The 12,800-nt window shown below is 46.3% G+C and overlaps 1 protein-coding gene and 1 long non-coding RNA gene across 2 annotated transcripts; both read left to right on the plus strand.

Moving 5' to 3' along the window:
* Positions 1–7,900: 7,900 nt before the first annotated feature.
* Positions 7,901–10,054, plus strand: LOC110536601. Its single transcript, XR_005034786.1, has 3 exons — positions 7,901–8,024; positions 8,687–9,274; positions 9,588–10,054. It is a non-coding gene; the product is annotated as an uncharacterized LOC110536601 (long non-coding RNA).
* Positions 10,055–10,821: 767 nt separating this feature from the next.
* Positions 10,822–11,814, plus strand: LOC118937436 (SCO-spondin-like). The gene is made up of 2 exons (XM_036936611.1): positions 10,822–11,383; positions 11,608–11,814. Exons 1-2 carry the CDS (start codon positions 11,222–11,224, stop codon positions 11,791–11,793), a joined length of 348 nt encoding a protein of 115 aa, XP_036792506.1. The 5' UTR covers positions 10,822–11,221; the 3' UTR covers positions 11,794–11,814.
* The last annotated feature ends 986 nt before the right edge of the window (positions 11,815–12,800 follow it).

Genomic DNA, 12,800 nt, shown 5'->3' on the forward strand with positions numbered 1-12,800 from the left:
TACATTATTAATTCCATTTCATGTTGTTTATCACCACTCCAGGCACTGGTGTGAACACACTGTGGAGGAAAGAGTGGACCAGATTTCCCCCCGTCTTGAGTGTGAGGTGGACTGTTCCGAGGTGTGCTTTTCAACATGCAGGACTGGAGGCTGGAAGTGGACAGGATGCGCCACAAACACGGGGGCCGGGGGAGGGTGGGGGGGATGATGACATTGAACTGTACTACAAACAACTGGGTTCCAGCTGTGTGCTTCTTACCCAAGTCCCGAGATAACCAATCACATAACTAGGACTCCAAAATGTTCAATAATGATACCAAATCTATTGACATTGAGCTTGATGAGCTTGATGACATTGTTCTAAATAGAAATTGCTAGAAGGGCTATGGATCATATTAGACTGTGTAAAAATTATGGAAAATGGTTTTCGATGCCCCCCCAAAATGGGAGGACTCCTAGACCCCCCGCCGAGTTATATTCCCCCCCACTTTCAAAACCAAACTCCTGATATATACAGTACCAGTCAAAAGTTTGGACACACCAACTCATTAAAGGGTTTTTCTTTATTTTTTTTGTATTATAGAATAATAGTGAAGACATCAAACTATGAACACATGGAATAATGTAGTAACCAAAGAAGTGTTCAAAAAAATCAAAACCAGCTTCATGAGGTTTTCACTTTGAATGCTGCATTTCAATTAACACGTGTGCCTTGTTAAAAGTACATTTGTAGAATTTCTTTCCTTCTTAATGCTTTTTGTCTCAAGTAGTTAGCTGTGTGTGACAAGGTAGGGGTGGTATACAGAAGACAGCCCTATTTGGTAAAAGACAAAGTCCATATTATGGCAAGAAAAGCTCAAATAAGTAAAGAGAAAATGACAGGCCATCAGTATTTTATGACATGGTCAGTCAATCCGGAACATTACAAGTGCAGTCATAAAAACCATCATCCGCTATGATGAAACTGTCTCTCATGAGGACCGCCACAGGAAAGGAAGACCCAGAGGTACCTCTGCTGCAGAGGATAACTTCATTAGAGTTACAAGCCTCAAAAATTGCAGTCCAAATAAATGCTTCACAGAGTTCAAGAAACAGACACATCTCAACGTCAACTGTTCAGAGGAGACTGCGTGAATCAGGCCTTCATGGTTAAATCGCTGCAAAGAAACCACTACTAAAGGACACCAATAAGAAGAAGAGACTTGCTTGGCCATAGAAACATGAGCAATGGACATTAGACCGGTGGAAATCTGTCCTTTGGTCTGATGAGTGCAAATTTGAGATTTTTGGTTCCAACATCTGTGTCTTTGTGATACGCAGAGTAGGTGAACGGATGATCTCTGCATGTGTGGTTCTCACCGTGAAGCATGGAGGACGAGGTATGATGGTGTGGGGGTGTTTTGCTGGTGATACTGTCTGTGATTTATTTAGAATTCAAGGCACACTTATCCAGCATGGCTACCACAGCATTCTGCAGCGATACGCCATCCCATCTGATTTGTGGGACTATAATTTGTTTTTCAACAGGACAATGACCCAACACACCTCCATGCTGTCTAAGGGATATGTGACATCAGATGACCTGAACTCCACAATCACCCAACCTCAACCCAATTGAGATGGTTTGGGATGAGTTGGGATGAGTTGGACCGCAGAGTGAAGGAAAAGCAGCCAACAAGTGCTCAGCATATGTAGGAACTCCTTCAAGACTGTTGGAAAAGCATTCCAAGTGAAGCTGGTTGAGAGAATGACAAGAGTGTGCAAAGCTGTCATCATGGCAAGGGGTGTTTTACTTTGAAGAATCTCAAATATATTTTAATTTTTGAACACTTTTTTGGTTACTACATGATTCCATATGTGTTATTTCATAGTCTCTTCACAATTATGCTACAATATAGAAAATAGTAAAAAGAAAAAGTTGCGTAGTGTGTATAATATATATGTCTTAACGATAACATTGTCTGAGTTAGTAAACTTTAAAAATAAAAAAGTTGTCATTTAGCAGACGCTCTTATCTAGAGTGACTTTCTATTCGGAAAGTTTTCATGTTTTATTTATTTCACCTTTATCTAACCAGGTAGGCCAGTTGAGAACAAGTTCTCACTTAAAACTGCGACCTGGCCAAGATAAAGCAAAGCAGTGCGACAAAAACAACCACAGAGTTTCACAAACAAACATACAGTCAATAACACAAAAGAAAATAAAATTTAAAAAAATTGATGCACAGTGTGTGCAAATGTAGAAGAGTGGGGAGGTAGGCAATAAATAGGTCCTAGAGACGAAAATAATTACAATTTAGCATTAACACTGGAGTGATAGATGTGCAGATGATGATGTGCAAGTAGAGATACTGGGGCGCACAAGAGCAAGAGGGTAAGTAATAATATGGGGATGATGTAGTCGGGTGTGCTATTTACAGATTGGCTGAGTACAGGTACAGTGATCGGTAAGCTGCTCAGACAGCTGATGCTTAAAAGTTAAAGAGGGAGATGTAAGACTCCAGCTTCAGAGATTTTTGCAATTTGTTCCAGTCATTGGCAGCAGAGAGCGCATGCTACAGGTGGGTGCTGCTATGGTGACAGGCGAGCTGAGATAAAGGGGGACTTTACCTAGCAGGGTCCTGTAGATGACCTGGAGCCAGTGGGTTTGGCGACGAGTATGAAGCAAGGGCCAGCCAACGAGAGCGTACAGGTCGCAGTGGTGGGTCGTATATGGGGCTTTGGTGACAAAACGGATGGCAGTGATAGATTGCATCCAATTTATTGAGTAGGGTATTGGAGGCTATTTTGTAATTGACATCGCCGAAGTTGAGGATTGGTAGAATGGTCAGTTTTACAAGGGTATGTTTGGCAGCATGAGTGAAGGAGGCTTTGTTTGCGAAATAGGAAGTCAATTCTAGATTTAACTTTGGATTGGAGATGTTTGATGTGAGTCTGGAAGGAGAGTTTACAGTCTAACCAGACACCTAGGTATTTGTAGTTGTCCACGTATTCTAAGTCAGAGCCGTCCAGAGTAGTGATGTTGGACAGGCGGGCAGGTGCAGGCAACGATCGGTTGAAGAGCATGCATTTAGTTTTACTTGTATTTAAGAGCAATTGGAGGCCACGGAAGGTGAGTTGTATGGCATTGAAGCTTGCCTGGAGGGTTGTTAACGCAGTGTCCAAAGAAGGGCCAGAAGTATACAGAATGGTGTCGTCTGCGTAGAGGTGGATCAGAGACTCACCAGCAGCAAGAGCAACATCATTGATGTATACAGAGAAGAGAGTCGGTCCAAGAATTTAACCCTGTGGCACCCCCATAGGGACTGCCAGAGGCCCGGACAACACACCCTTCAATTTGACACACTGAACTCTATCAGAGAAGTAGTTGGTGAACCAGGCGAGGCAATCATTTGAGAAACCAAGGCTGTCGAGTCTGCCGATGAGGATGTGGTGATTGACAGAGTCAAAAGCCTTGGCCAGGTCAATGAATACGGCTGCACAGTATTGTTTCTTATCGATGGCGGTTAAGATATCGTTTAGGACCTTGAGCATGGCTGAGGTGCACCCATGACCAGCTCTGAAACCAGATTGCATAGCGGAGAAGGTATGGTGGGATTCGAAATGGTCGCTAATCTGTTTGTTGACTTGGCTTTCGAAGATCTTAGAAAGGCAGGGTAGGATAGATATAAGTCTGTAGCAGTTTGGGTCAAGAGTGTCCCCCCCTTTGAAGAGGGGGATGACCGCAGCTGCTTTCCAATCTTTGGGAATCTCAGACGACACGAAAGAGCGGTTGAACAGGCGAGTAATAGGGGTTGCAACAATTTCGGCAGGTAATTTTAAAAGAAAGGGTCCAGATTGTTCAGCCCGGCTGATTTGTAGGGGTCCAGATTCTGGACTGACTGGATTTGGGAGAAGGGGAAATGGGGAGGCTTGGGCAGGTTGCAGTGCTGTTGACCGGGGTAGGGGTAGCCAGGTGGCATGGCCAGCCGTAGAGAATTGCTTATTGAAATTCTCAATTATAGTGGATTTATCGGTGGTGACAGCGTTTCCTATCTTCAGTGCAGTGGGCAGCTGGGAGGAGGTGTTCTTATTCTCCATGGACTTTACAGTGCCCCAGAACTTTTTTGAGTTTGTGTTGCAGGAAGCAAATTTCTGCTTGAAAAAGCTAGCCTTGGCTTTTCTAACTGCCTGTGTATGTTGGCTGTTCGATGATAATGCAGAACGCCATAGGATGTTTTTGTGTTGGTTAAGGGCAGTCAGGTCTGGAGAGAACCAAGAGCTATATCTGTTCCTGGTTCAAAATGTCTTGAATGGAGCATGCTTATTTAAGATGGTGAGGAAGGCATTTAAAAAAAAAACAAGCATCCTCTACTGACAGGATGAGATCAATATCCTTCCAGGATACCCGGGCCAGGTCAATTAGAAAGGCCTGCTCGCTGAAGTGTTTCAGGGAGCGTTTGACAGTGATGAGTGGAGGTCGTTTGACCGCTGACCCATTATGGATGCAGGCAATGAGGCAGTAATCGCTCAGATCTTGGTTGAAAACAGCAGAGGTGTATTTAGAGGGCAAGTTGGTTAGGATGATATCTATGAGGGTGCCCGTGTTTACGGCTTTGGGGTGGTACCTGGTAGGTTCATTGATCATTTGTGTGAAATTGAGGGCATCAAGCTTAGATTGTAGGATGGCCGGAATGTTAAGCATGTTCTAGTTTAGGTCGCCTAGCAGCACGAGCTCTGAAGATAGATGGGGTGCAATCAGTCCACATATGGTTTCCAGAGCACAGCTGGGGGCAGAGGGTGGTCTATAGCAGGCGGCAACAGAGAGAGACTTGTTTTTAGAGAGGTGGATTTTTAAAAGTAGAAGTTCAAATTGTTTGGGTATAGACCTGGATAGTAGGACAGAACTCTGCAGGCTATCTTTGCAGTAGATTGCAACACCGCCCCCTTTGGCCGTTCTATCTGGTCTGAAAATGTTGTAGTTAGGGATGAAAATTTCAGAATTTTTGGTGGTCTCCCTAAGCCAGGATTCAGACACATCCGAGATGGCAGAGTGTGCTAAAGCAGTGAATAAAACAAACGTAGGGAGGAGGCTTCTAATGTTAACATGCATGAAACCAAGGCTATTACAGTTACAGAAGTCATCAAAAGAGGGCGCCTGGGGCATAGGAGTGGAGCTAGGCACTGCAGGGCCTGGATTCACCTCTACATCACCAGGGGAACAGAGGAGGAGTAGGATAAAGGTACGGCTAAAAGCTATGAGAAGTGGTCGTCTAGAACGTCTGCGGGCGATAAAATAGCTTCAAGGTATAATGTACAGACAAAGGAATGGTAGGATGTGAATACATTGGAGGTAAACATAGGTATTGAGTGATGATGAGAGAGATATTGTCTCTAGAAACATCATTGAAACCAGGTGATGTCATCGCATGTGTGGGAGGTGGAACTGAAAGGTTGGATACGGTATATTGAGCAGGGCTAGAGGCTCTACAGTGAAATAAGCCAATAAACACTAACCAGAACAGCAATGGACAAGGCATATTGATATTAAGGAGAGGCATGCTTAGTCGAGTGATCATAAGTGTCCAGTGAGTAGTGAGGTTGGTTGGGGTCACGGCGATTCAGACAGCTAGCTGGGCCATCGGTAGCAAGCTAGCATAGGATGGAGGTCTGTTTTTAGCCACCTCATGCATTTCCGTCGGTAGATTAGTGGGGTTCCGTGTGGTAGAGGAGATCAATCCAATTGGCAAAATAGATATAGTTATAGTGACCCAAGAAAAATTGTCCGATAGACCTATTCAGATAGCAGTCGATAAGACAGCTAACGATCAGCAGGCCGCAGATGCGCGTTCAGGTAACGTCGCGACGGAGGGGCCAGTTGGATAACTCCCTCGGGCAGATAACTCCGGATAGGTGATTGTAGCCCATGAGTGGCTGATGGAACTCTTCAGCTGGCTAGCTCCGGAATAATTGATGTTTGCTCCGGAGAGAAAAATAGGTCCGGTATGTTCTGGTCTAAGTCGCGTTGTACAAAACTGGCGATAGATTTTCGAGCTAAAGGATAGCTGATGACCACAAACAGTGGTTAGCTGAATACTAACGTTAACCAGTGAACTGAATAGCGTCTGGTTAACTTCTGGCTATTGTGGATTTCAGTATTGATGTCAATAATACTTTTTTTTTTTTTTTACATTTGCTGAGGCGGGTTGCAGGAGTGTTTTGAAGTTGAGTTTTTGGAAATTAAAACATATAAAAGATATGCGAAGAAAGTTGTAAATATATACAAATATAATAATACATATATATATATAATATATTTTCACACGACAAGACAAGACGAGGACAAAAAACGTCTGACTGCTTTGCCATCTTGGGATGAGTAAAGGGTCTGAATACTTATGTAAATGTGATTTTTTTATTTTTAATTTTTTTAAATCAGCAAAATTTTCTGAACCTGTTTTTGTTTTGTTGTTACGGGGTATTGTGTGTATATTGATGAAGGGAAAAAAAAAACATTTTAGGATAAGGCTGTAACAAATGTGGAAAAAGTCAAGTGTTCTGAATACTTCCGGACTGCACTGTATAGTAGCAATTAGGGTCCTGTACCATGCGCTGGTGCACGTTGACAGATTTTACACCTAGTCGGCTCGGGGATTTGAAGTAGAGCCCTTTCGGTAACTGGCTCAGCCGCCTTGCTTCCTGACGCAATTTGACAGCAGGTGGCAGTAAAAATGGACTGCATACTGAGAAGAGATTGAAATATCTCTCTCTCCCCCTCTGCCACCCCTCTGTGGTCAAGGTGTTGGTGTGCGGAGCCACTGCTACTCCACATGGGGCTGCCAGGACTTCCCTGGGTTGCACAACTCCTCTCTGATGCCTATGGAGCTGTGCTGTGGCAGCCTGTGGGACCTGAGCTGAAGGAATGTGTCTGACCAGACCCGTACCTACAGCCTGCTGCCTGGTCAGTGCTTTAGGGCTAGACCTCTCTCCACAGCGTCGCCTTCTCTGCCACTCACAGTATTACACTCTGACTGAGGACCATTTGATTGAGGAAAATTGTCCGATTGATGACAAAATATTCTAATGGATTTGAATGTCTAATATAAGTTTTCAAATATCACTCTTTCGGAATAGGAGGTTTAGACACAGTTATTTTTTATTGTGGGTTAAAAAAATGTAGCTTCTGGAGCTCTGCCACCTGTATTATGTGGGGAGGGGTGCACTATCGTTGAAAGAAAGCACTTCCATTTACAGGGCAGCTAGCTGTATGTTCATCCTAACATGGTCCACAGACGGGACCTGAGCTGTGTACATCATAACCCTTAGGTATACATTAGAAATGTGTGTAACGGTCGGGGGAGAATGCAGCAAGGCACAGTACCTTCCCTTGAGCTGTGAAAGCCAATGTGTGGTGAGCGTTGTCCCACAGAGTAACTTGGTGAGTGCGCTTTGGGTTGAATTAAAATGCTATTGTTTATTATTGCTGCCCATTTAGCCCTGTTATCTGTCTGTGTGTGTTTGTTGATTTGTCATTCTGTCAGGCCCTGAGGATGACGCTGGGATTAGACCTGGTCTCTGTTCACCTGAGGAACCTAAAATAAAACGGTTTGCTAGTAGCTCAAGGAGAACTGCTCTTTCAAGATGAAGAACAGCTGAAACGCTCAGTTCGCCTACTCCGTTATTTTTCTGTTAATTCTGAAATTGGTACCGGAACACATGACAAAAATAAAGACCCTTTATAATAAAGCATTCTTCCTTTTGATCGGCGTCCTGCGGCTGGAGCCACGCGTTGGGGAAGGGGGTACTGTCACGTGTGCTCCCGCTCCCGTCTCCAGATCACCAGGCTGCTCGTTATGGCGCACACCTGTCACCATCGTTACGCGCAGCTGCGCGTCATCAGACTCACCAGGACTCCATCATCTCCTTGATTACTTGCCCTATTTGTCACTCCCTTTGACGTGTTTCTTATTTTGTATTATGTTGTGTTTCTTTATTAACACTTCCTCCCTGAACTTGCTCCCCGACGTTCAGATCACATCGTTACAGGTAGCCTACTTGCTGACAAGTTAGTCAACTGTTTTCAGCAGGAGCCATTTGCTTTCCAACCTGTGTTTTCCTGCGATTGTAGTCTATTTGAAATATTGCGAAAGGCTAGTTTTGTCTGCATGCAGTTTGTTCACTGACAGATTTGCCGCAAATTCCCGACTGTAGGCAATGTCTTGTTATTGAACTACACTCCACAGCTAAGCGATTTGTTAAAAATAAGCTATTTATCCTCTGTGGTAAAATTGAAAGCTTTCCGTTGGGGCAATAGGCTATTCTGAATTAATTTATTTCTGAACAGACAGAATAATTAATGAAGAGGCAACTCAAATTAACTTTGTTTATTAGAATTTTTACTTTGCAAAAAGTGACTATTTTTCATGCCACAAGAGGTACCGAATCTGGCCAAATAGGTTCTGGGATGAAACAGCCTAAAACGGAGACTTGCTGGTTCCTGTTCAGTCAGGATCCACATCAAATTCAGCACAGATCTTACTTTAAGCCAGTTTACTACAGCAGGAACATATTCCTGCAGCAACGGATTGGACATTGACACTGATTGAGCAACATTCATTTCAATTGGATAGACTGTTCAGTTTTACAAACATCCTGCATGACAAAATATACTTTTTCCATCCCTCTCTCCACCCTCCCTATCTGTGCAGCCCAGCAGTGTGAGAATGGTGTGGTGTATGAGGTCTGTGTTCTCCCATCTGTCCCAGTGCAACCCAGAGCTCTGACTCCCAATGTGCCACCCACTCCTGTATGGAGAGCTGCTTCTGCACTGCAGGCAGAATGATGACCGCTCTCCAGGCCTGTTGTGAATGACGGCAGGTAAGCTAACAATGGCAGTGTCTCAATTCAGAGCTATTCCCTGCCCTCTGCCTTCATTCACAACGGGCCTGGAGAGCTGCCATCATTCACACTGGGCCTGGAGAGCTGCCATCATTCACACTGGGCCTGGAGAGCTGCCATCATTCACACTGGGCCTGGAGAGCTGCCATCATTCACACTGGGCCTGGCGAGCTGCCATCATTCACACTGGGCCTGGAGAGCTGCCATCATTCACACTGGGCCTGGAGAGCTGCCATCATTCACACTGGGCCTGGAGAGCTGCCATCATTCACACTGGGCCTGGAGAGCTGCCATCATTCACACTGGGCCTGGAGAGCGACTGGTTTATGCAGGATTTTGTTCCACCTCAGCAGTAAGACACCTGGTTCAACAGATCATGGACTTCCATTAGGGCCAAGGTTATTATAGTTATCTAAAACTAACTATTTAATGAAAAAATGAGTTCGTAAACTATAAACTTGGTTAGGACATTGATTAATTTGAATCGGATGTGTTGGTGCTGGGATGGACGAATACCTGGCACGACCCAGAAGTTCTTCTTTGTTCGTCATATCCTTGCCCTGACTCTGTGTTCCCCCTACAGGTGAAGGCTGTGTTGCCCTCTCTCTGTCCCTGTGAGTGGGATGACTCTGTTCCCTCCCTACAGGTGAAGGCTGTGTGGTGCGCTCTCTCTGTCCCTGTGAGTGGGAGGACTCTGTTACCTCCCTACAGGTGAAGGCTGTGTGGTGCCCTCTCTCTGTCCCTGTGAGTGGGAGGACTCTGTTCCCCCCCTACAGGTGAAGGCTGTGTGGTGCCCTCTCTCTGTCCCTGTGAGTGGGAGGACTCTTTCCCCCCCCTACAGGTGAAGGCTGTGTGGTGCCCTCTCATTTTATTAATTGTGTGAATAGGCTTTGTACTAGGTTCTATGGCTAGGTGAATGAATAGCAGGAATATTAACTTCGATGGTTCTGGTTAGGATTTGTCACTGTGTACCTGTAGGCGCTGTGTGTACCCGTAGGCGCTGTGTGTACCCGTAGGCGCTGTGTGTACCCGTAGGCGCTGTGTGTACCCGTAGGCACTGCAGTGTACCCGTAGGCACTGCAGTGTACTCGTAGGCGCTGTGTGTACCCGTAGGCACTGCAGTGTACTCGTAGGCGCTGTGTGTACCCGTAGGCGCTGTGTGTACCCGTAGGCACTGCAGTGTACCCGTAGGCACTGCAGTGTACCCGTAGGCACTGCAGTGTACCCGTAGGCACTGCAGTGTACTCGTAGGTGCTGTGTGTACCCGTAGGCACTGCAGTGTACCCGTAGGCACTGCAGTGTACCCGTAGGCACTGCAGTGTACTCGTAGGCGCTGTGTGTACCCGTAGGCACTGCAGTGTACTCGTAGGCGCTGCAGTGTACCCGTAGGCACTGCAGTGTACCCGTAGGCACTGCAGTGTACCCGTAGGCACTGCAGTGTACCCGTAGGCGCTGTGTGTACCCGTAGGCACTGCAGTGTACCCGTAGGCGCTGCAGTGTACCCGTAGGCGCTGTGTGTACCCGTAGGCACTGCAGTGTACTCGTAGGCGCTGCAGTGTACCCGTAGGCGCTGCAGTGTACCCGTAGGCGCTGCAGTGTACCCGTAGGCGCTGCAGTGTACCCGTAGGCGCTGCAGTGTACCCGTAGGCGCTGCAGTGTACCCGTAGGCGCTGCAGTGTACCCGTAGGCGCTGCAGTGTACCCGTAGGCGCTGCAGTGTACCCGTAGGCGCTGCAGTGTACCCGTAGGCGCTGCAGTGTACCCGTAGGCGCTGCAGTGCGTATCAAAAGTAAAAGTGTAAATCATTTCACATTCCTTATATTAAGCAAACCAGAAGGCACCATTTTCTTATTTTAATTTACACTCAGACATAATTTACAAAGTAATTTGTGTTTAGTGAGTCCTCCAGATCAGAGACAGCAAGGATGACCAGGGATGTTCTCTTGATAAGTGTGTGAATTGGACCATTTTCCTGTCCTGCTAAGTATTCGAAATGTGAAGAGTACTTTTGGGTGTCAGGGAAAATCTTCTTTAGGAATGTAGTAAAGTACAATAAATCCCAAAAAACCTACTTAAGTTGTACTTTAGAGTGTTTTGACTTAAGTGCTTTTATTAGTTTTATATACTCTGTGTGTAGCTACCCTCTTCCAGCTCATGCACTGAGGGCATTTGGCAATGTGAGGCCTCCCCCTGCCCCCTTCCTCTCCCTGTCAGGAGTCAGAGTTCCAGTAGGGGGGCGCTGCTCCCCGTGCCAGTAGGTGTGACAACGAGGATGACTGCGGTGACGGCTCTGACGAGCTATGCCCGGGGACGATTCTCCTGTTCCAGACTGTGCCGACTGATCAGATGAGAAGTTCTGTCAGCCTGCCACCCCCATGCCCCTTTGCCCAAGTTCCAGTGTGGGGCGTTCCAGTGTGCCAGCCAGCCGTCTGCGCCGTCTGCCTGCCAGCCGGGGCGCCGTCTGTCAGCCGCCTGGACTGTGGCTTCACTGACGGTTTGACCGACAAGGTGGGTGTGATTGGAAATGTATGTTGATGTCTGTCTCTAGTGTGTACTGTAGAAGTATGATTAAAGTGGACTTGATTTGTATATTAGTCCACTTCTTGCTATAGGGTTTCCATCTGTTAATTTCCAATGAGCAAGGTGTGCTGGTGTAAAGGTACTGACATGCTATTCTCTTTCAAGTTCAACTTTTCACTTGCATTTGTCTGTTCACGTGCGTGTGGTGTCAGACTGTGTGGTGGGGGGAGTACCTGTGTTCAGGCGGCCGCTATGTGCTCTACCTCCACCGCTGTGATGGCCATGATGACCTGAGTGATGAGACGGGATGTGCCGAGAGAGAGACACACATAATGGAAGCGTTGACGTACTGTACAGTGCCTTCGGAAAGTCGTTCTGCCCCTGAACAAGACAGTTAACCCACTGCTCTCTGGTAGGCTGTCATTGTAAGTAAGACTTTACTTAACTGTCTTTCCTAGTGAAATAAAGGTTACATTTTTTAAATGACGCTACAAGCTTGGCGCACCTGTATTTGGGGAGTTTCTCCCATTTCTTCACTGCAGATCCTCTCAAGCTCTGTCAGGTTGGCTGGGGCGCGTTTTTACACAGCTATCTTCAGGTCTCTCCAGAGATGATCGATTGGGTTCAAGTCCGGGCACTGGCTGGGCCACTCAAGGACATTCAAAGACTTGTCCTGAAGCCACTCCTGCATTGTCTTGGCTGTGTGATTAAGGTTGTTGTCCTGTTGGAAGGTAACCCTTTACACCACTGAGGTCCTCAGCATTCTGGAGCGGGCTGAACATTTTCCAAGCAGACTGTCATATGCCTTTTACTGAGGAATGGCTTCCTTCTGGCCATCGTAAAGGCCTGATTAGTGGAGTGCTGCTGAGATGGTTGTCCTTCTGAAAGGTTCTCCCATCTCCACAGAGGAACTTTGCAGCTCTGTCAGAGTGGCCATCAGGATCTTTGTCACCTCCCTGACCAAGGCCCTTCTCCCCTGATTACTCAGTTTGACCGGGCGGCCAGCTTTAAGAAGAATCTTGCTGGTTCCAAACTTCTTCCATTTAAGAATGGAGGCGACTGTTTTGGTACCCTTCCCCAGATCTGTGCCTCGACACAATCCTGTCTCAGAGCTCTACAGACAATTGCTTTGACCTCATGGCTTGGTTTTGGCTCTGACATGCACTGTCGACTGTGGAACCTCATATAGACAGGTTGACAGTGCATGTCAGAGCAAAAACCAAGCCATGAGGTCAAAGCAATTGTCTGTAGAGCTCTGAGACAGGATTGTGTCGAGGCACAGATCTGGGGAAGGGTACCAAAACACAGTGGCCTCCATCATTCTTAAATATGTGGAACCTCATATAAAACTTAATCCACAGTTATTTTTGATAAACTATTGAACCTCTGTTGCTAAATTATGCTC

This window comes from Oncorhynchus mykiss, chromosome 11 (genome assembly GCF_013265735.2).
Source record: "Oncorhynchus mykiss isolate Arlee chromosome 11, USDA_OmykA_1.1, whole genome shotgun sequence".
Classification (NCBI taxonomy): Eukaryota; Metazoa; Chordata; class Actinopteri; order Salmoniformes; family Salmonidae; genus Oncorhynchus; species Oncorhynchus mykiss.